Source organism: Camelus ferus, chromosome 16 (assembly GCF_009834535.1).
Source record: "Camelus ferus isolate YT-003-E chromosome 16, BCGSAC_Cfer_1.0, whole genome shotgun sequence".
Lineage (NCBI taxonomy): Eukaryota > Metazoa > Chordata > Mammalia > Artiodactyla > Camelidae > Camelus > Camelus ferus.
The window spans coordinates 20,744,083-20,765,739 of record NC_045711.1 but is presented as its reverse complement, the minus strand read 5'-3'; the positions used below and the strand labels follow the sequence as shown (position 1 = coordinate 20,765,739).

Genomic DNA, 21,657 nt, shown 5'->3' with positions numbered 1-21,657 from the left:
AAAGGACTCCCCCACCAACGCAGCAGGACGGGGTGCGCCGTGGGGCGCCTGGCCCCCGCCCCCTACCCAAACCCCGCAAGTCAGGCGGGTTGGAGGGTACATCACTGCTCCCCTCCCCAGGGGCAGGGTCTTAGGGGATCCTGGAAGCACCTGATGGAGAAGTGACACCCACCCTTCCCAAACAGGGCTGTGTGCGGCCAGCCACGAGGAGAGGGCCCTTCTCAGCCTCTGCACGGGCCTGCTGCCACCCGGCCCCACCCCAGCTTAGGAAGGGTGGATGACCGGGTCAAGGTCCATGGTCCATCCACGTGTCTCCCCAAACCAGCCGGCACCCAAAACCCCCAGCCTGCGAGGACCCCTACCCAGGCCAACACCTCCTGGATGGCCTGGGTGACCTGAGTAGAGGTGGGGTGGGAGGTGTGTCCCCTGGGACTGGCCTGGACCTAGAAGACCAGGGTGATGCAGGAGCCGGGAGTAGGGCAAGACTGAGGATAGATGACCTCACCAGACCTTCCCCTGGGCCCCACAGCCCCTCCCACACCCTGGGCAGCCTTCTCCCTTGCCTGGGGCCTGAAGCCCCCTCCAGTGAGTCTGGCCAGTGCGGGCACTTTGCAAAAGGAGGGCAGTAGGGAGGCAGGTGCAGAGCAGGCTCCAGGAGACGGGACACACACGGCCAGGGAGGACAGGAAGGGATCATGAGGTGTCCTGGGAAGGGAGGACCAGCTAGGACCCATCCTCAGTCTCCCCAGGGTCCTCCTGGCTGACTCCCAGCCTCGCCAACCTTAGGGACAGAGGAGGGCCAGGACCCACATCGGCCAGCCAGTTCAAGGTATGGTTCCACTGACCTGGAGTGCACAACATGGGAGCCCAGGGGCCAGGTGGGAATGGGCAGCTGGCCTGAGCTGTGGCCTGTGCTGCCCCCTGGTGGCACCTGGGGCAGGAGGGTTGGGGGCCCACCTGGGGCGGCACTCTTGGCCTGAAAGTTGCGGGCACAACCAGAAGTGCAGCGCTCAGGTGCTCTCAGGGCTCCCCGACTCCACGGGGCACTGAAGAGGGGTTTCTGTTTGCTGAGCTTCGCCAGTGCACTTGGCCTCAGACACTCAGCAGAGCCCCCAGAGCCCGGGGCAGCAGCTGGAGAGAGAGGCAGGGAAGAGTACTCGGGGGGCTCCAGGAGTGGGGTTGGTGTGGCAGTAGGCTGCCCTGGCCCCTGGGATGGAGAGCAGAGCCTCCGTGCAGAGGATGGGCGGTGCAGAGGCCACCAGACTTGGCAGGGGTGCAGAGCTAGGGGCGGGGGGCACCAGCAATCCAGGTGGAAACTGCCATCTGACCGAGGTGGGGAGGGTAAAAAGCAGCCAAGGCCACGGCATTGCAACAGAAAGGGTCACTTTTTGAGGCAGGGTGCCTCGCAGGCCCTGCACACACAGGAGAGCACCGTGTCAAGTCCAGGGAGTCACCCTCCCCAAAAGCACCGGGGCCAAGGGGGGTGGCTGCCCGCCCTGAGGGACCCTTGGAAACAGTGCACAGTGCTGGATGCTGGGTGTGGCCCCAGCTGGAGGCACCAGTTGTTGAGTGTTTTGGTCTTAGGGTACCTGCAGGGAACACCCCCACCCCATCTTTGTGCTTTGGTCACAGGGAGCACCTCCCACCCGGTGACCCCAGCAGCCGCAGAGAAGCAGGGCCGAGGCGCCCAGTCAGGCGGTAGGCAGGTGCTGGACAAGAGGTCTGTGGGTGGGCTGTGGTGCCACCAAGAGGGGCAGCCCTGGGCTCTGGGCGTGGCGGTGGGAATGTGACACCACTGACCCAGATGCGCCCGAGTCTCAAACCAGAAGCCCCTCTCCCTGGCCGCACAAGCCGCACGGGCAAGAGTGCTCCTGCTCAGGGGTCTGGACCCGGAGTCAGAATGCAGGGACATCGCTGATCCAGCCCCAGTGTTCTGGGTAGGGGGTGCCCGGCAGTGTTGAGGCTGAGTGCGGAGGCCGTGGTGGCTGCGGGAGGAGAGAGGAGTGATGCAGGGGGGATGAGCAGGCCCAGCGGGGTCACAGACCGCCTTGCTGCCCAAACACAATCGCTGTGCCGCCACCACCTCTGAGCGCACCCACCCACCCAGGGGGCGCCAGGTGGCCGTCTGCGGGGCAGGCTGAACTCGGCTGCGCAGTGGCCAACCTTCCCTGGCTGCAACCAGGCCCACAGAGCCTTCTGGGTCAGGACCCAGAAGTAGTCGGGTTTTCTCCGTAAAACCACGAAGGCACTGAGCTGCCAGAGGGCGGGGTGGGGGCCCACCTGGTGTCACAGCAGGAGGAGGCTGGGGCTGCGGAGCTGTCGGTACACCTGCAGGAGACGCTGGGCAGTGGCACAGGAGCTGGCCTCGTCCTCCGTGCACAGCCGGTCACGCAGGGTCTGCACCTCCCGCAGCAGCGTCTACAGGTGGGGGGGCGGCAGCGGCTAGGCCCCCACCTTCTCAGTGGGCATGTCAGCGGGTCCCTCTGGGGGACACCGCCAGGCACAGGTCCCACTCGGGACATGGTAGCTGACCCAGGAAAGACACTTGCCTGTGACCCTAATGTGGGGGACATACCTCCTGCCCCCAGGAGTGTCCTTGCCAAGGGGGGGCAAGTTGGAGGGGTGGGGCCATGCCCGCTGTCCCTGTCCCCGCCCCCACTCCCTCCCTGGCAAGAAGAGCCTAGACCAACTCTTGGCTGTCAGGACTGGGAGGCTCCACCAGGCTGGGTGGCACCCAAGTGCCTGTGTGTGTCCCCCGAGGGCCGGGGACAGTCCTCGCTCCCCAGGCTGGTGGAAGGTGCAGGGAATGGCAGCCCTGAAGGGCCTCACCTCATGGTTGGCGTGGATCTGATGGAGATACTGCAGGCGGAGGTCAGGTGGGCTGGAGCCCCGGGCAGCCTGCTCCACAACCATCCTCTGGGGGAAGCAAGGGGCAGGCAGCTGGAGACAGTGCTCCTGTGGGCTCCGGGCACCTGTCTCCCAGCCCTCAGGGCCAGGTGGCGCGTCCCAGTCCCCAAGCCGTCCATCTTGGCCTCCCCACCTCGCCCCCAGTTCACCTCTGCAGCATCTCCACCCCGGGCGGCAGGGCACACGGGCCCCAGCCTCACGGCTGTCTACTTAGAAGTAACTTTCTCGCAGGCCCTTTCCCCTCCACTGCCTGCCTCCCCACTGGCCTTGGCCTCAGGCCCCAGCACCACGCTGCTGCTCGCGTGGTTCCGCATGGCCCACAACAGGGCTGCTCAGTGTCCTGCTTTGGGAGACAGCCTGGTGGGCCCCGGGGCTCAGGTCCAAGCTCCCAGACTTATCCAGGCAGCAAGGCTACCACTGGCCTCTGGGGCGAAGCACTGAGAAGAGATCCCGACACTGAGGGGCAGCAGGAGGTGCTGGCCACTGGCAGCAGCCACACATCTGACCCCGAGCGGCCAGGTGAATGGATGGCACGAGGACACTCCCGTCCCACGAGCACAGTGTCGGCAGCACCCTGTCACGGGGTGAATCATGCCCCCCTCGTTCTCATGTGGAAGTCCCAGCCCCCAGCACCTCAGAGGCGACTATTTGGAGAGGGCCTTCACAGATGACCAAGGTAAAATGAGGTCACGTGCATGGGCCCTAATCCCACAGGACTGGTGTCCTTCTCAGAAGAGATCAGGGCACAGACATGCGGAGGACGACCCGGTGAGGCCCGCACACGCTCCGGGAGAGGCCTCCAGAGGACCCGCCCTGCTGACACCCGGGTCCCATCTGCTCACTTTGTCCCAGCAGCAGCAGGACACTAACTCCTCCTCTTGCTGGGAGTCTGGTCAACACGCTCTTCCCCTGGGCTTCTCACTCACTGTCTACCTTTTGGCCGCCACGCTTGGCAGGTCTGGAGACGGCCCTGTGTGCTTCAGCACGGCAAGAGCGACAGTGGGGTGCTCTCCCAGGGTGGGAGGAGATGCGGGGAGGGGTGGGAGCTCTGCTCTGGGGACAGAGCCCGGGCATGAAGCCACAGATGTGCCACAGCACTGAGCTAAGGGTCCTCTGGTCATGGCTTGGCCCCCAGGCTGGCCTGGGTGCACTGGTGAGTCTAGAACGCGGATTGCAGGTTCCCTGACTTGGAGTCTGGGGTGGAGACTGGGGATGTGCACCGAGAAGTTGCCAGTGAGGCTCACGCAGAGTCCATGCTCGGGGAAACTGTGGAAACTGGCTGACAGCTGCCACTGCAGACTTGTTGCACAGCGAAGGCCGCACACTCAGAACAGGCGGGAGGCGCTGGGCCGCTGACCCTGGGCCCCGTCTGCCAAGGGCACCAGCTGACAGACTTCCACCTGGAGCACGAAGCCCTTCCCGCAGGTCCCAGAGTTGTGGCCCCAGTGCCCCGCATGGCACTGCAGGAGCAGCAGCGAGGTCCCCAGGGCCGTGCGTGCGCGCGCCTGTGCGTGTGTGAAGGGCTGGCTGCCAGCTCCCACTATCTTAGCAAAGATGTGGAGGCTCAAACAAGCAGACACCTTGTTCTGGGACCGAGCCCAGCGTGTCTGATCCGGGGGCACGGCCTCTCCACGCAGCCTCCGATCGCCCGGGCAAGTGCAGACCTCACGGTGACTGGGACAGGGAACAAGCGGGGCTCCCTTTAGCTTTCAGGCCACGCGCACACGGCCACTGGGAACTACTGCCCAGACCAAGAGGGTGAGCAGCAAGTCCCCCACCCACCTCCCAAATGCCCACAGCTCGCCTGCAACTGCCAGCCAGGTAGCCCTGCATCCCCACCACATGGAAACTTCACAACGGCCAACAGACCTGTAGACGCCCAATGATAGCGTGGTGTGTTCTGCACATGTTGGCCAGAGAGGAGCTTTCCACCTGGATCTCCACAGCCTGGATGGGCCCTGCTGGGCACAGGTCGGTCACGGCCACCTGCAACACACAGGGGACCTCGCTGGAGTGGGGCAGCTCAGCCCTCGGGGTGCCCCGAGCTGGCAGGGGTGTGTGAGGCCCGGGGGACCTGACTCCCTGGCCTGGGCTGCCCTGTCCTAGCGTGGGCCAAGCTCAGTGGGCTCCTGGGCCTGTCTCTCCACATCCAACATGAGTTCCCACTCGAAGAACTAGCTAGCCAAGCAACAGCAAATCTGCTCATTTGGAAACGTGTCCAGGAAGCACCGCGCTCCCTGAGGATGCAGATCTGTGGCGCCCACTCTGGAAAGGACTGCTGTGGGTGTACCACCACGGACAGCCCGTGGCTGGACCCCACACTCACGGGCCACACTGGGCATCTTGGGTCCCCTGACAGCAGGGTCAGGGTTCCAGGTGTGAAAACAGGGTGTGGGCTGGACAGCCGAGGTCAGCCTGGCGCTCTCCAGCCAAACGTGAAAGCTGGGAAAGATGGGTGAGTGTCAGACACTAGGCAAGATCCTGGAGGCCTCGGGAAGGCCTGGTGGCTCTTCCTTCTGGAATCGCAGGATGTGCTGGGGCACCCACCCCTGTCCACCACCTGCAGAGCCACCACCAGGCCCCAGGACACTCCAACCTTGACAGTGCCTAGTCCCGGCCTGACCCGAAAGGCCCATCTCGTGGGCAGCCTCCACCCACCACCCTTGGCAACATGAGTCCTGGCTGCCTAGGCTGTTCTGCCAGAGCCTCCATGCTGCAGCACGAAGGACAGTTGGACAAGACCCCTGGCCGCCGAGGGTGTCGGGAAGGCAGGTGTGCGTAGGGGCAGGGCTGGAGGACCAAGCCCCATCTTGGTGTCTCATCAGCCCCCGTGTAAGCAGCTTCAGCGACAGGGCCCGGCTCCCTGGTGCTCTAGGGGTCTAGCGGTGCTCACACTGCTCCCGGGGCACAAACGACGAGCCACCTTGGGCTGGGACCACACGTGGAGAGCACTGGACTGGGCTGGTCCTCACGGGACTCAGTTGGGAGGGTGACACTGCCTCCAGCCCCACAAGGCCACACCATCACAGCCTGCCTCAGATTTGGCCGCATCGGGTCCTCTGGGGGGGGGGGCACAGGTCTGACTCCTCTCAGGCGCCCGGGGACCCGCTCAGAACCACTGCCGTTGAGGCCAGTCTCCCCAAGGGCAGGGGGGCTGGCCCCTGCTTGCCTCGTGGACGATGAGGTGGACTTCAGTGCCATCTGGGGCCACTCCCTGGACAGAGGACAGTGCTTGGGCCCTCACGATGTCCCCGACAGCATTCTCAGCGAGGAGCCACTGCAGGGTGGCACAGCCCAGGGACATGCCTGGAGGGGAGAGGTGCGGCTGTGAGGCTGGGCAGATCTGTGAGTGGGAGGGCCGGCTCTGAGGCCAGAGCGAAGCCAGTCAGTGCCACCAACCTGCATGCCCATCCCCAAAGGCAGCCCTGAGCAGCTCTGCCGACACTTTGATGGTGGCCACGGATGGGGGCAGGTACTTGGCCCGCAGGGACGAAGGTCCTGCCAGCTGCCCACCTGGCCCACGGCAAGTTCCCAGGAAGGTGTGGATGGGGTCCCCAGCGGGGCTGAGCGGGCCCAGGGCCTGCATGGGGGGCACAGACAGGCTGGGGAAGCGCAGGCCCTGCAGCATGTCCACCGTGCACTCGCTCAGGGGCAGGCAGACGCCATCCTGCTCAGGCAGGACGTCGGGGGGGCACTCATCCGGCCAGGCGTCCTGGGCAGGGTCTGTGGGGGCAAGGGCCCCGCCCACGACCTCCCTGAGGTGGTAGAAGAGCGCGCAGGACACGGTCACAGGCAGGTCGAGTGCGCCGTCCTCGCCGGGGCCCAGGGGCAGCGTCACCTCCCGCCGGCCGCCGGGGCCGAGCTGGTCCACGGGGATGGTGTAGGTGACGGCCGAGCCGGCTGAGCCCAGGTCTAAGGCCCTGGAGCTGCTGAGCACCTGGACGCACAGGGCCCAGCCCCGGTCCAGGCTGAAGCTGCTGCTGTTCTCCAGCAGGCAGGTGGCCGTCAGCACGTCTTGCAGCTGCAGGCAGCTCCAGGCAGTGGTGATGGCGCAGGAGATGGGCCTGGGGCCCTCCCGGCTGGACAGCAGGGCACAGCTCACGTTCATGGCCTCATTGAGGCACATCAGGGCCTTGTTCCGCTGGTCTACTGCCTTCTTCAGAGAGGACACTCTGGAGGGAGATGTGGCCACTGGTGGGGGACGAGGAGCCCTCGTTCTGGGTGCCACCTCTCCACTCCCAACGCCGGAAGGGACCAGGCCTTGCTACTCCTGGACACCAGCAAGGAGCCCCACCTCAGGGACCTCTCGCCCTGCCCTGCAACCGTCTGACCCCACCCTCCTCTCCAGCAACCGAGAAACGAGGGCAGAGGATGTACCTGGGGCAGCCTGCACTTGGCAGCCTGGCCCAGACCACCAGGCTGACAAAGCTACATCCCATCAGGGCCGCACGGGCCAGGTGGTGTCTGTGGTGGGGCTGGCTGCCCCCGCCGTGCCCCGGACATTTCCAAGTCAGTCCCTTTGCGGTGCCACTGTGACAGCCCAGGGGGCGGCAGGCAGCCTGAAACTGGCTCTAAACCCCAAGGGTTCGGCACCTACAACTGGCCTTCAGTGCCGCCTTTGACCCGGCAGCATGGCACTTGGGGCCACCGCTGGGGCCAGAGGCAAAGGAGCAGGCCCGGCCCGGCCCAGCACCACCACTCAGGACGCCTCCTCCAGTGGATGCCATGCCAGCTTCTGTCCGAGCCATGGCCAGCTGCTCACCTCTCAGACACGGTGCCAATGCCAGACAACAACTCCTTAATTTTCTGGCCAGTGTTTGCCGAGGTCACGCTGGTGGGGCAAGGCGTCTCAGGGTGCAGGTCCAGACTGCAGGTCATCAGCCGGCCTTTGGCCGACAGGGCTAGGAGCTCAGTGCCACCTGCAGGTGGACACATGCGGGGCTGGGTCAACAGGCAGGGAGGGCCCGCTGCTGGGAAGGTGCAGCAGTTCCCGGGACTCCTGATGAGCGCTGGCAGAACAACAGTGCCAGGTGAGGAGAGCCCGGGCCATGCCCTGGGCCGGGCAGAGCCGTATTCACTGCCGTGTTCATCCAGTGCACACGTCGGGAAGGGCTGTCCCCGGGAGACGGTGTCAGCAAGGCAGAGGCTGCACCTTGTACGTGGACGGGACTAAACGGTGCCACCACATCAGCCGGGGGCGCCCCCCTCCAATAGGCCCTCCAGAGCACAGCTGCTCCGAGATTTCCTAAGAGAGGCAGGCGCCACGCAGGCCCTGGCCTCCTCCAGGGCCCGGCTGGCTCTCCCTGGGGCTTTTCTGGAAGCTACCAGCTCTGCCCCCTTTTCTGCTCCTGGGCTACCAGGAAGCTCCCCGGGAAACCGGCTCCACCTCCTGCCACCTGCTGGTTCCCATGTCCCTGAGCCAGGCCAGAGGTGGGGCCCTCTCCCTGCAGTAGAGACAACAGCCTTTCCCCTTCAAGTCTGGTCCACGGCAAGACCTACGATGCGCTCGTGGGCCGTCTTAATGGGAATATCCACTGGTGGGGGGCATCTATCTACCCCCCGCCCCTGGCATTGGGCAAACATGGCTGAAACTCTCTCCGGCCTTGTCCAGGGAAAACACACACACAAGAGTTTGGGGATGGCGTCTTCAGTGCAGGATGGGCTTACTGGAGGCCACATGGTAAGTTTTATCCCTTTCAAAAGAGAGGTAAAGGCCTAACCTGAACCGACTTGAATTTCCCCTGGACTACCTGCCATGGGAGATCCATCACGGAGACACACTTGCCCTGGGCCGCCCAGGTGCAGACCCCACCCAGGCAGGCGGCGCCCTAACCCCCACAACCCACGCGGGACATGCAGGACACGCAGGATCCCATGACAAGGAGCTATGTCAACTGAGGGTAGGCCTGCCGGGCAGGGTTATGGAGAACACGGGTGAGGCAGAGAAAGGACACCAGAATGGAGGATCCACCCACCCTGGGGCTGTGGTTTTCAGGTTAAAGCTGAGGCTCGTACCTTCAGGTGTCCTGGATGACACAGAGAGGGTGACGACGCTGCAGACGCTCAAGCTGGTGGGACACAACAGAGAGGGCAGGCCTCCTAGGGCCCCATCGGGCTGTGCAGGGTCCCAGGGGGAGCCTCCCCGGGCCAGGTCCACCACACAGAGGTCTGAGGGGCTGCTGAGGTACAGACGGCTGTGCCCACCACAGGCTGCGCAGAGCACAGGCCCCGGGAGGCGGTACTCCCGCAGCTCTGGCGCCAGATGCCCCGCCTCATTCCAGCTGGCCTTGATGGCTAGCGTCCGGCCGTGGTGACCGAGCACCACCAGGCAGTCGGAATGCTCGTCCTCCACGTCCTCAGCCAGCGGCTCCGTTCTCAAGGCCCCGATGAAGACAACAGGCTCCTCCAGGTGGTGGAGGATCTTGACAAGGGCCTTGGGGTCGCCAGGGGCCGACCTGGAGGTGACCAGGGTCTGCAGGACCACACAGCAGAGCTGGCCATCAGGGAGACCGCAGAGGATCGCGGGCGACTCTAGGAGGGTGGCACCAGCCCCAAAGAGCAGCCCAAAGAGGGCGCCCTCGAGGGCAAAGCCCCGGGAGCTGCGCGGGGCCCTGGAACTTGGCGGTGATGCGCAGCACAGCACGGGGAGGAAGTGGGGGGCTGCGGGCTCTCCTGGGCTCCCAGCAGTGGGGGTGCAGCTGGACAAGTGCACCTCGCCAATCTGGCCCCCGGGCCTGGGGTCCTCCCCAGGTGAGGGCCGCTCGAACAGCTGCACCTTCCACTGGGTGGGGCCCTGTGCCAGGGTGACGAGGACGTCATCGAGGATGGTGAAGGCGCACAGCGTGGCGTCAGGCAGGACACAGGCACCTGGGTCCACGGGGATGACGGGGGAGGGAGGTGCCCCGTCCTGCTCGTCCTCAGTGCCCTGGCTATCCCCGCCGTCCCCACCATCCTGGCTCACGGACCTTCAAGAATACAGGGAGCCACGGTCACAGCACTAACCCTCACCAGCTCTCTTCGCAACAACCTGCCGCTGAGCATGACAGGTCTGGGGTCTTCACAGGGAGTGGCCTCAGTGACCCTCAGCGGTGTGGGAGAGGCTCATCAGGGAGCAGCTGGCATGCCACAGTGCCCCCCACCTGCTGCGGGGACGGCTCTGCCGCACTTGGTCACCCAGGGACACGCATGTCACAGGGCTTCCAGAAACAGGGCTCAGAAAATCCTCATCAGTGCAGGACTGCTGGACCCTGAGGCCTCAGCTGGGAACCGCACCTGCTAACTTCTTATCCTCTAAACCAGCAATGAGCAGATGTCATGTCTAGGCTCTGCACTGGTGCTGGGGGCCAGGTCCTCTGAGCACTGACTCACGGTTCACAGACCCCCACCAAGGCTCAAGGGCTGCAGACTCAGCTGCCTGGACCCCGTTTACTGAAGATTCTCTGTAAGCAGCAGCCTGCTAGAGAACAATGGGGCTGGGGGCACAAGCACTCCAGACTCCAGAGCTGGCCCTGAGCCCACCGTCCCCACCTGCAAGGGCCAGTGAGTGCTCACTCTGAATGCAATCCAGGGGTAACATAGGTCACAGGGGCGGGGAGTGAAGAGGCAGAGCAGGGAAGCACCTGTCAGATGCAGTGAGAAGCCCATATGAGGCCAGGTCAGCCTCAACCACGGGGAGGGCAGTGTGGACCCTCCCAAAGCAGGCCGCCCAGCGACCACTCCTCACCTGCCCGCCTGGTCCAAGGACAAGCAATAGATGCCGCTCTGGGCGCACAAAACGTAGAGCGCCTTGCGAAGGGCCAGGAGCTCCAGGTGCCACACCTGACCGGGAAACTTGTACACAGCCTGGACGTCCAGGGAGAAGGCAGCGTCAGGCCGGAGGCGGGGGGCCCGGGGAGGCGGAGGACAAACTCCCCGAACGCTCGGACCCCTCTGTGCAAACCCAGGCCCATCCCTCTGGAGACCCCCGCCCCGCGCTCACGGTCAGCAGCCGCCCCTCCTGGTCGTAGACGTAGACCAGCTCGCTCCCGGTGGACAGGAAGACCTCCGCCCCGTGGCACAGCACGCGGGGCTTGCCCGCCGCCAGGCCCCCGAGCGGGCAGCGGAAGCCCGCCAAGTATTCGACCCGCGGCGCGCGGCTGGCCATGGCGCGGGGCGCGGGGCGCGCGGCAGGCGGGCAGCCCGGCCGCGGGAACGGGGTCGGCCTCGCGGCGCCGGCGCCGGGGGCGGGGCGCTTTACGGCGGCCCAGGTCGCCTCGCGGCCTCCGCCGTAAAGCGGCGCGGCAGGGGCGGGGCCGGGCCGGCGCGCGGGCCGCCTCGCTGAGAGCCGCGCGCGGCGGGGAAGCTGGTGGGCTCGGCGGCTTGGCAAAGGGCCAGCGTGTTTCAAGCCAAAGGCCGGAAGCCCGAGGTCCTGGCCTCGCCGCTCGCCCGAGGCGCCTTCCTGGGGGCTCCCGCAGCCCCCCACCGCCGTGCGGGGGCCCTCGGGCTCCATCGGACCCCCTCGCGCGCCCTAGGGTCGGGCCGGTGCTGGGACCCGAGCCAGTGCCCGGGCTCCCCCCGAGCGGGGGCCCGTCAGAGCGCATCTCCTCCTAGCGCGCGGCCCGCTCCTGAAGCGACTTGCTAGGGCTTGGGGGAGGGGCTGGACCCGCGAAGTCCGGGAGCGGGGCGGGCAGTGTCTGGTCTGGCCATTTCCACGGCCGAGGGGCTCTCGGCCCAGAGGCGGGTCTCCTTCCTCTGAGCTACCCCACGCCTACACCGTCCCCAGGACATGCCGTGTTTGAGCCTAACGCGGACAGATGTGTCCCTCCCTTTATGCCTGAACACCAGCTGTCCGTGAGTGTGTTGGTTTGACTGGACAATGGGGACAGAGTCAGCCAGAGGAATTCTGGGTTGAGGGCAGAGGACCACAAAGAAAATGACTGGCTGGGCCTCAGGAAGGGGGCCAGCTCACCAGCAGTTAGCCTGGGGGTCAGGGTGAAGCCAGGCCAGGATACCTCTGCTCCCTCATCTTGGCTGCTTCCATCCCTGCCCTCCAAGGCTCTGGAGACTGGTGCTGACCAGAGGGAGGCCAAGAGCTCTCCGGACGACAGACTCCGAGACCCCTGAAAGGGGCCTGCAGGCTGGTCTGTTACGTCCCTCTCCTGTAAGACACCAATGAGAAAATCGCCAAGGCCAGACACCTGTGAACAGAAGTGGCCTCTGGAGGTCGTGGCTGGACAGACAAGTTGAAGGGGCCCCGCTGCCAAGTGTTTTCTGGGCTTGGGTGTTAAGCTCACCTCACCAAGGCTGGTGTATCTTCCAAAACACAACCACTAGCACAGTGGTTGAAGCTGAGGTGGGCACTCAACCCCAGGGCAAGGGACAGCCACTGTCCCAGCGTTTCTGGGTTGGACTGGAACGAGTGTGGCATTTGCACTCTGTCCTTTGCCCTGAGACCAGCTTCCACTTGGCCTTTGGAATCAGTCGGGAGTGAGAACACTCTCCTGTCTAGACACCCCTCCAAAGTCCCCGAGGGCACGGGTGTTCTCGGCTGGCCTTCTGACCACCGGTCCTCGTGGGACACACACCCATACTGATTCCCATCAGGTCCTGCCAGACTGTTCTCCGACACCAACAGAACTACACCAGAAATGTCGTGGAGGAAATGGCCACGTGGGGAAGGGAGCTGGGAGGAGGTGGGCTGAACTGGGCAGGCCTCACCTCCCAGGTTCAGCCCTGACTGGCCAGGCACTGTTACATTGGTCACTCCTCTGTCCACTCCCTTCTGCTCAGACGGACTCACAGGATCCTGGCCCCAAGCCCAGGCAAGTCCCACACTCAGTGATACAGGAAATTATGACCATCAACAGTCCATCTAAACAGTGAGGAGGCCCTGGAGATTACAGACATGAGCAAAGGGCTTAGACGGTTCAGGGGTGAAATGGAATGAGGGGACCCCTTGTGTTGGTGGAGGCCTGCGAGACAGCAGAGTATGGTGCTGATAATCTGTGGTCTCCACGCCACACGTGGAGGCTGTCATCTTCCCAAGGACAAATTACCACCAGAGTGCATGGGGCGGGTGTGGGGGGACCAGGACACAGTTCATGTAGGGAAGCCACAGACTGTCATGTGCTTTGCAGGTATCAAGGCCCACCAACATGTTCAGCGTGCCAGGAAAGGGGGTGGCAGAACCCCGAGTTGTTTCCAAGCAGTATATTCCATTTGTTTGATTTGGTGGGGGCTGTTCCAGAACCTCATCACTTCACAGAACCAACAAGTCAGCAGCCTGAGCCGCAGAGGGCAGGGCACTGCTGGTAAAGGCAGGCCAGCTCAGGGACAGGACTGGAGCTGGCCACTGAGGGCCTGCCCACCCCCATCCAGAAGCTAGGCCAGGCCTGCCTCACCCCGGGGCCCTGTGGACATCAGCAGGCGCTGCTATGTAGTTGATCAAAGAGCGAGTCAGGGGCCAGAGCACAGAGTGGGCTGAGAGGTGGGTGTGAAAGCTGACTCCTTGACACCAGAGGGACGCGTCCTGGCTGTCACATGACCAGTACTTACGGCCCCACTGCTCCCACCCCGCCTCCGCACCTGTGCAATCCAAGGGCTTCCGGGCCTCATCCTTTAGCCGCCGCCTGGCCGAGCAGACCTGACCCACCTAGCAGAGGCCGGGAGCAGCAACGCGGCTGACAGGCGAAGAAAGGGGCAGAAGGGGCCCAGAGGAGCCGGGCTCTGCTCTCCACGTGGACGTCCCCCTGGGGCCCAGGGCCGAGGAGCCTGGGCAGGGGCGTGGGGTCTCTACCCTCCAACAGTCCAAGCATGTCAGCAGAGGACAGCGCCACGTGGAAGGCGTCGTCAAGTCACCTGGCAAAGTAGGTGCAAGGCTCCGGGCAGGGAGCGGCCTCGGGCGCAGGAAGGACAAACAGGGAGCTGGCCGCGCTTCAGGTGCTTTTATTGGTTCCACCTGAGGGCTGGAGTCCAGGCGATGCTGCTGCAGCCCCCACAGCCACACCTGGAAGCCCCAGGCGGGAGCACCAGAAGCCTGGCGGGCACAGGCCGGGATCCTAGTCACCCTCACTGGGTTACAGTCCCCTCAGGGGCTGGCAGGATGCAGGTGGGGCTGGGGGCCTCCCCCCTGTGCCTGAGGCAGTTGGCAAGTCCCCCCACTTCTGCTGAGCTCCGACTCTCTTTGGACAATAAAATAAAGTGCAATACTGAACAAAGAGTGACTCAAAACCAGAAGCAGAGAAATCACAACACTTTTTCTTTAGCTAAAAGACAAAAGGAAACAAACTATGCAGATGCCAGAACTCCAGAGTGAGCAGAATACGATTGGAGAAAAGGAAACTAGCTCGGTGGATGAAGACAAGAGCGAGGACAGAATCGGGGGGCCACGGAGTCCGAGGTCGGCTCCCCAGGATCCCCCGCAGCCTCACATCTGAACACAGGCGCAGACGACGCGGGGCCAGAGCTCCAGCCAGCGCAGCTGCCAGGAACACGACCAGATCGTCTTCCCAGCTCCTCGGCAGGTGAGCTGGGGAGCCAGTGCTTCAGACTGGCTGCTCCACACCCTCCTGCCCCCAGAACAGACAGCTCCGCCGTAGCCAGATGCAACCCCGTCGGCCACTTGGTGTCCCACGCCAGGTGGACCTGGAGGTGCCAGGCTGGCCCTGGCCACAGATGAACGCCACCCCCAGGTGTTCTCTGCTCGCAGGTAAAGAACGGTCACACAGGCTTGCTTCCTGCCCCTAGGACAGAGACATACAGGCCCCAAGCAGTCTGTGTCTGGGCTGGCCTCTCCCGCAGGTGGGTGCAATGCAGCTCAGAGATACAGCTCTTGTTAAGGCAAAGAGGCATCAGATGTCCACAAAATCCCTGGGGAAGGGCCAGACTGTAGCCGGCCAGAGGGAAACGCCAGCACCCCAGGGCACGTGCAAGGTCTGACCACAGCCTCTGTCCAGAGTTGGCCTGGGCCCACACCTCAGCCCGGTGTCAACCTTTACAGGTCCCCACAGCAGCCCCACTCGGCCCTCAGAACAGGCCAAGTGCCTGCTCCCTCACCTGGCCTGTCTCGTGGCCATGTCACTGAGCCAGAGGCCAGGGCCTGGGCCGGGCAACAGGAAGGAATGGGCCAGAGGGGACTGGAGCGTCTGGTCCTGCCCGGGCTACCCGGTTCACCCCATGCAGGCCTGGTCAGAGGCTTCGGCTGCCCGGAGGGGCTGCCTCCTTGGCGGGAGCCACCACGAGGCTCCTGCTCGGACCACCTGTGTCCGCAGCTGTCCCAGCTGTGCGGCTTGGTGGAAAAGTCTCAGGCACTGAGGTTTACTTCCAAGGAGACCAACTATGGGTCCCCCGTCCACACTCACCCACCCTGCACACACCTGCAGGGCCTCACTGGAGGGAAGGAAGTGAAAACTAGTCTCTCTCACGCCCTTTTGATGCAGTTTTTATCTGAAAAAAATAAATAAAAGTCTTCTGGGCAGGAATTGCCGCTAACTGTTACTATAACCAATGCAGACTTTAAAATCCCCCCGGACGCTGGGTGAGAGCAGAGAAGGGTGGGCAGCAGGTTCGCCTGCAGACCAAGCGGACGGGAGGCCAGCGAGCCCGTGGCCACGCATTTCTGGCAGACGATGGCTACTGGGAGGGGACAGGTCTGCCCCAGAGCAACAGGGTACAGAGGCCACCAAGAGCTCCCAACCGAAAACATGGGAGGGGCAGGAACAAAAAGCATCCAAAAAGAAGGAGAGAAAGCTGGATGGCGGCAAAAGCCCTCCCGCCCCCGGATTCCAGGTGGTGACTGAGAGGCACCTGGTCCTTTGACCGCAGCGGGGAGCTGCTGCACTGCGTCCACGCGGGGCAGGGCCGTGCCCCCACCAGGAGACCGACTGCAGCCTGCACAGCACCAGTCTGGCTCCCTGCCTCCAGGGAAGTCTGGTGCCGAGAAGCTTCGTGGGCCAGAGACCCCAGGGCAGCTGCCCCCGCCCCACCTACATGGCTGCCGGCGTAGGGCACGGTTACAATCCTGGCTTCAGAGAGGGCTGGGGTGGGCCCAGTCCCGCCAGCAGGGGGCGGAGCCCTAGGTCCGGGGGAGGCTGCACATCTCGCAGTGGCCGGTGCCCGGCTGGTTCATGAAGGTGCAGTGCTGGCAGGCCCACACGGCGGCCGAGGCGGCGTGCACGGAGCCCCCAACGGCGCCGTACTCCTGGAGGCCGGGAAGCTGCACGCCGACGGTGCCTGTGGGCCGGGAAGAGAGCAGTGGTGTCATTTCTGCACAGCGAAGCCGCCCGCCCCGGGTAGAAGCGGCAGGTTCAGCGCCAGACCCCCGCCACTGGCCCCCCGCTCACACACACAACCCCGACAGACACGTCTGCAGAGCTGGGCGCCGTCGCCTGCGGCCATCAGTCCGCCTGCTGAGCCCGCGCCCGCCTGTCAGGGTCCCCCTCTGTGCTGGTGGGCGGCAGTGCTCCTGTGAGCTGCACCGTGGCCCCCCTCCCCCTCCAGTTCTAAGCGACTCTCAACACAGGTGCCATGAATATTCTTGCACAAATTGCTGTGTGGATCCATGTTTCCACGTCTCTTGGGTAAAACGTAGGTGCACGCTTGCTGGGTTCTAGGGTAAGTGAACGGCTGAGAAACGGCCAGATGGCCTCCCTTCTCACCAGCGTGTGTGAGGTTCCAGTCGCTCTGTGAGGTTGGGGTTTTCATTTCATTTCACACTCACAATGTTATGGTATCTCCTTTAATTTCCATTTTTCTGACGACTGGTGGTGACCGTCCTGTATCTCTCTGTGGGGAATGTCTAAGCCATTTGCCCAGTTTTCACTCGTGCCCTTGGTTCTGATCATCAACGTGCTGGGATCGCTGTGTCTATCAGATGTGGGTCCCACGTCACAGAAGGGGTGGCAAGTGCCTTCTCGTGTGCTGACAGCATCCCTGGGTGGGCACAAGTGTTTCATTCTGATCAAGTCCAGCTGACCAGTCTTTTCCGGTCAGTGTTCTTCTGTCCTACCCCAAGGTCTTGAATAGATTTAACTTTGTTTTTTCACATGAGTCTTACTTTACAGTTGCAGCCTTTACCGCGAGGTCTCTGACCCGTCCGGAGTTGCTTTTGACGTGGGTGTGTATTATAGAAGTCGAGGTTCATTCTACCCACGCAGATCCCCAGCGGTTTCCTTGCACTTTTCTGAAAAGGGCGCCTCCTCCTGTCACTGCTCGGCCCCCACCCAGCCCGGCGGTCTAACGTCCTCCTGCCGACAGCGCCGCCTGCTCACGGCAGCTTACACATCAAGCACACGCACCACCGCATCCTCTGGCTTGTTCTCTCCTCACGCTGCCTTCTGGGCCCTCTGTGTTCCTGGGCAAATTTTACAGCTTTTTTTACCTTCCCTCCCCCTGCACAAAAAAAAAAAAGCCTATGGGGCTTTTGATTGTACCGATCAATTTGGGGGAAGCTGACATCTTAGAACTGTACTGTCTTCCGAGCGAGGACGATGCTATTTCTCTCCTGTTTGCTAGCTCTTCCTTTGCAGTGTTGGCCTCCCACAAAGAGCTTTCTGGTGACTTCCGTTTCCTATACCCGTGAGGTCACTCATGCTCCGCGACGCTCTGCGTGTGGCACTACCGCTGACTTGTGTCACCAACCGCAGCGCATCTGATGATCGCGCAGCCCCTCTCAGCAGTGTCAGGGACCACCGGGGCCTCTCCCATAGGGGCTGCAGGCAGTGGGCCCAGACCGTGTCGCCCTGCTGCCGTGGGACTGATGCCTGCCATGGCCTGGGCTCCTTCTCACTCCGTCTGTGCATGAGCTCCTGCAGGTCACTGGCTCTTCCCTCATGTCTAGTGGGGATGGCAGAAGTGAGCCAAATGCTCAGACTGAAACTTCCTCTGATCTGGTTTTCCTGTCCCCTGACGGGCCCATGTCTGTCCAGGACGACCTCCCAGCCTTCCCGTGCACACTCTCTGGGCTCAGACAGGGCTCCAAACTGCTGCCAGCAGCGTTTCCGTGGGAAGCACCTGAGCCGGAGGGCTGCTGTGCTGGGGGTGTGAGAGCTGCACCAGGTGCTGACTGCTGGCAGCACCGCACCACTGTCCACGCAAGGACACGAGGCCATGGGCTTCACTGTAAGGCTTTTGGCGGGAACAGAGTGTCCTCTGTTTCAGAACGTGGAGCAGGAAGACCACGCGGCACGTCCAGCCACGCTCCCAGCGTGGCCGTCAGAACTGTGCAAAGGAAAACTGAAGAGGGGGGAGCAGCAGGATGCCCGCCCAGCACCCAACCACTCAGCTCCCAGGCACTTCGTGTCAAGAGAGAGCCTACTGGGCTCCCTCGTGGCCTGGATTCCATCAGGTTTTTCCTGATTTTGGCTCAAGTATCTTCCCCCTTGATTGAGAAAATGGCCGGAATACTTCTCTGTGTGTATTTTCAGGGTTGCCTTAGGGGGTGTGCCAGTATTTCTCAAGGCCACAGGGAAGGGCCGCCACGGCCGCCTGCCCTCTTGAGCCGGGGGTGGGGGGTCAGCAGCCCCGGTGCAGGCAGCGAGGGACACCCCCAGGCTGACGGGCGAGCTCTCGCTGGGCGGCACGGAGGCTCAGGGCCTGGAGACACAAGAGCCCACACTCCCTAACTCTGCTCCTCCTCATCCATCCAGAAAGCCGAGGACGGAGAGGGAGAGGGGGCAGAACAGCCTGCACTCGACACGCGTGTGGACCTCAAGCTCCCGTTTCTCTAAAACGCTGACTTCCAGACTGCCCCCAAGATGCCTGAAGAACGGCACAGCTGCTGTGCACGCGGAGCGGGCCCCGCACGACCCGGGCCCCGGCGGAGGACACTCACTGCAGAGCTGCTCGATGGTGGCCCACTGCTCAGACTTCTTCCACGTCTGGGCCAGCTCCTCGTTCCGGGTCCTCACGGCCTCCAGCAGCAGGCTGATGCTGTCCTACAAGAAGCCAAAAAAGGAAGTTCAACTCGCTTCACTGACAGTAAACAGACTTGCTCACAGTTTCTCCCCACCCAACATCAAGACACAATTCAGAGAAAATTTCAAAAACCCCAGACTATCACTGTGAGACATCACCCCCACACTTAGGTCTGTAAGGAGCACTGTCACCCGGGGCGTCTGGGCCCACGGCCCCCTCCCGAGGGCCTGGGTGGCTGACGGGGCCCTGGCCGTGCAGTCCACCTTCATCCCTCAGGCTCCCCTCAGGCTCCCTGTCTTCTCTGCATCCTAGGCCTCCCGGGTCCACGTGCAGAGAACTAAGCAGTTCACACGATGGAGATGAAGAAAGCCTTCCAGGGACACTCAGACGACACCCACAGAAAAGGCCTCCGAACAAGTGAAACAGCACACACTTAGCAGTGAGGAGGCCCTACGCTTCCACCACTGGCCCACCAGCCGGCACTCGAACCCAGGCGGAGGTGCAACTCTCTGGGCCTAACAGGGAAGGCAAAGCCAGCGGCAAGACTCAGGGTGCCTGGTGTCAAATGTCACAAGTGGGCAGTTTTGGGACAAACCACAGACACAAGACAAGCCCAGCAGGACACAAGAGCAGCTACAGAACCACTTGATACGGGGAAGCAGTGGTGGGGGCTCTCCTTTCCACGCTGTGACCTCAGGAAACATCCACGGGACATCCACGACACAGCCCATGCACGGGGCCTCCTGGCTGGATCCACTGCCCCTGTGCTGCTCAGGGGGCAGCTGCCATCCGAGACCAGTCCTCCCCCCCAACAACAGTGAGTCTTAAAAACGCTAGCTGTGCAGCTGTGCACCGGGGCCTGGATGCTGGCCAACATTCTGGGCCAAGGCAATAAACCGGAGTTGATTTGGGAGGAGGGGAGATATCAGGATGAAGCAGAGGCTGTAATTCTGAAACTGCTCAGACAGGAATTTTTTAAATTGTTGGATCCCTAATGTTCCACACTAGAAGGAAACAGAGCTAAGCGGCCTCTGCATTCCACACGATTCTAACAGAGGAACCGGCCTCATCCTGCACCTTCCAAGAAGCTGTCTCAGTGCAAATGCTAAGTGTGAAAAATTCACCTTTCTGTCAAGGCCCCTGTGCAAAGCTGCTGCCCAGGGGACAGGTTAATAAGGGGGACCTCGACCCGGCTTCCCAGCCATGCTCCCACCCTGGCCCGCACCTGCAGAGGCATGACTTCGTTGGTGACCAGAAACAGCAGGAGGTGGAAATCCGAGATGGTATCCAGGAACACAGATGAGGTGTTCTGGGACAGGTAGGTAGCCAGACTGTGGAAGTCCTGGAGAGGTGGGCGAGGGAGGAGAAAGACATAAACACTCCATGACAGTCCCCAGGGCCAGACCCGAGGGAGAGCCATGTCCTATGAAGACGAGACCGACCACGTTCAGTGCTGACGGCCGCCTTGCCCTCTCCTTCTAGAACCACTGGCCGGGACCCTGAGACAGAGGAGCCCAGAGCTGCAGAATCTGCCCTCATCTCCCAGGAAAACGCTCTCCGCACACCTGACTTATGGAAGACACGCATGTTCATAAAGCTGGCTCAGCTGTGAGACACGCCCCGACTTCCCTCCAGGTGGGGGAGACCGCGGGGGGGCGCCTGGGGGCGGGGACAGACCCGGCTGTCCAGACGCTGCTGCTGACTAGCTGTGCTGCACTGAGGGGCGGGCTGGGGTGTGTGACACTAGCGCTTTCTGCAGGACCGAAACAAGCGACTCGAGACCCTCCCCCAGGAAGAGCCTCCGCACCCCCACGAGCACCTGGCGGAGGGGCAGCGAGGAAACCAGAGAGCTTCCGTAGACCAACTGCCGCTTCAGAAGGAAACCTCACCGCGCGTCCTCCCACCAGGCCCCTCTCTGCGATGCCCGTTAACAGCTCAGGCTGTGGCACCACAAGGCAGTCCCAGCAGCCCTGACCTGGCCTGGCGTGCAGGTGGGAGCAGGTCGGCGCCGCGTGCCCCCGCGCCCAGGTGGCCAGGCCGCCTGAGGCCCCACAGCTCGATGGTGGGAGAAACATGGCGGGGTGACGAGGCGGGGCAGAGCATGCGGCCTCAGAGACGGGGCCATCCGTTACCACTGAGCAGCGACACAGCTGTCAGAGGACACGAGCTGCGCAGGGAAGCAGCCCCTGAGAACGGTCCTCCCGGCCCCAGGCCTGACTTAAGGGGATTCACCTCCCGCGGCCTGCACCACCTCGCCCCAGAGGGGCTCGTGTGATCAACAGCGTCTCAGACAAAGGCCCAGCCAGGCTCTGTCACAAGGACACGTCAGGAGAGTCAGAAACCTTGGGACTTTCTAGAAAACAATAGTGTCACTAGACAAACAAGCAGCAGTTACTTTAAGTTATGTTTCTAAAGATAAAGAGCTTACCTGTGTCTCACCCAACACATCCCGGTTTTCAATAGGAAATGGATTTTGTGAAATAGAAAAAGTATAAACAGGATCCTTGGGGAAAGTTGTTGTGATCTAATGGACAGAAACACAAACCCATGGTAAATCACTTGTGCTGTAAAGGGTGTGGGCTGAGCACACCCCTCCCAGAGCCCCGAGCTACTCGTGACGCCGGCTCCCGCTGAGGGACCGCGTGTCCACCAGCACAGCCCCGAGATAAAAACTCTGAAACCCTGACTCCGGGACAAACTAAAGGATCATCCTTAATATCGGTTGAGATCTCAGTGCCGGTGGGCAGTGTCCTAAATCCAGCCCCCGGACAGCCGCGCACACAGCTGCCCTCCCTATGCCCAAGGTGAGCTGGAGAGGGGCCACGGGAGCGGAGCGGGGGCACCAGCGCCATCTCAGGG

General features: G+C 62.9%; 2 protein-coding genes across 5 annotated transcripts in view; both read right to left on the bottom strand.

Annotated features, from left to right (window-relative positions):
• Positions 1 to 1,537: 1,537 nt before the first annotated feature.
• On the bottom strand, positions 1,538 to 11,153 carry FAAP100 (FA core complex associated protein 100). 3 transcript variants are annotated; one of them, XM_032456566.1, is made up of 10 exons: positions 10,886 to 11,150; positions 10,631 to 10,749; positions 8,923 to 9,872; positions 7,670 to 7,826; positions 6,307 to 7,079; positions 6,077 to 6,213; positions 4,777 to 4,893; positions 2,830 to 2,916; positions 2,281 to 2,418; positions 1,538 to 1,985 (listed from the first exon to the last, which is right to left on the bottom strand). In XM_032456566.1, exons 1-9 carry the CDS (start codon positions 11,048 to 11,050, stop codon positions 2,287 to 2,289), a joined length of 2,637 nt encoding a protein of 878 aa, XP_032312457.1. In that variant the 5' UTR covers positions 11,051 to 11,150; the 3' UTR covers positions 1,538 to 1,985; positions 2,281 to 2,286. The 3 variants fall into 3 exon arrangements, with proteins under 3 accessions (XP_032312457.1, XP_032312458.1, XP_032312459.1); XM_032456567.1 differs by lacking the exons at positions 1,538 to 1,985; positions 2,281 to 2,418; positions 2,830 to 2,916 and adding an exon at positions 2,924 to 4,581 and having other exon boundaries at positions 10,886 to 11,152; XM_032456568.1 differs by lacking the exons at positions 1,538 to 1,985; positions 2,281 to 2,418; positions 2,830 to 2,916 and adding an exon at positions 5,234 to 5,349 and having other exon boundaries at positions 10,886 to 11,153.
• A 2,661-nt stretch (positions 11,154 to 13,814) lies between these two features.
• Positions 13,815 to 21,657, bottom strand: part of NPLOC4 (NPL4 homolog, ubiquitin recognition factor) — a 43,343-nt gene continuing 35,500 nt past the window's right edge. For both annotated transcript variants that reach the window (XM_032456570.1, XM_032456572.1), the window contains 4 exons: positions 21,227 to 21,322; positions 20,024 to 20,140; positions 18,716 to 18,818; positions 13,815 to 16,116 (listed from right to left, as the gene is read on the bottom strand). In XM_032456570.1, the coding sequence (XP_032312461.1) occupies positions 15,959 to 16,116; positions 18,716 to 18,818; positions 20,024 to 20,140; positions 21,227 to 21,322 (474 nt within the window). In that variant the 3' untranslated portion in view covers positions 13,815 to 15,958. The remainder of the gene's footprint in view (positions 16,117 to 18,715; positions 18,819 to 20,023; positions 20,141 to 21,226; positions 21,323 to 21,657) is intronic.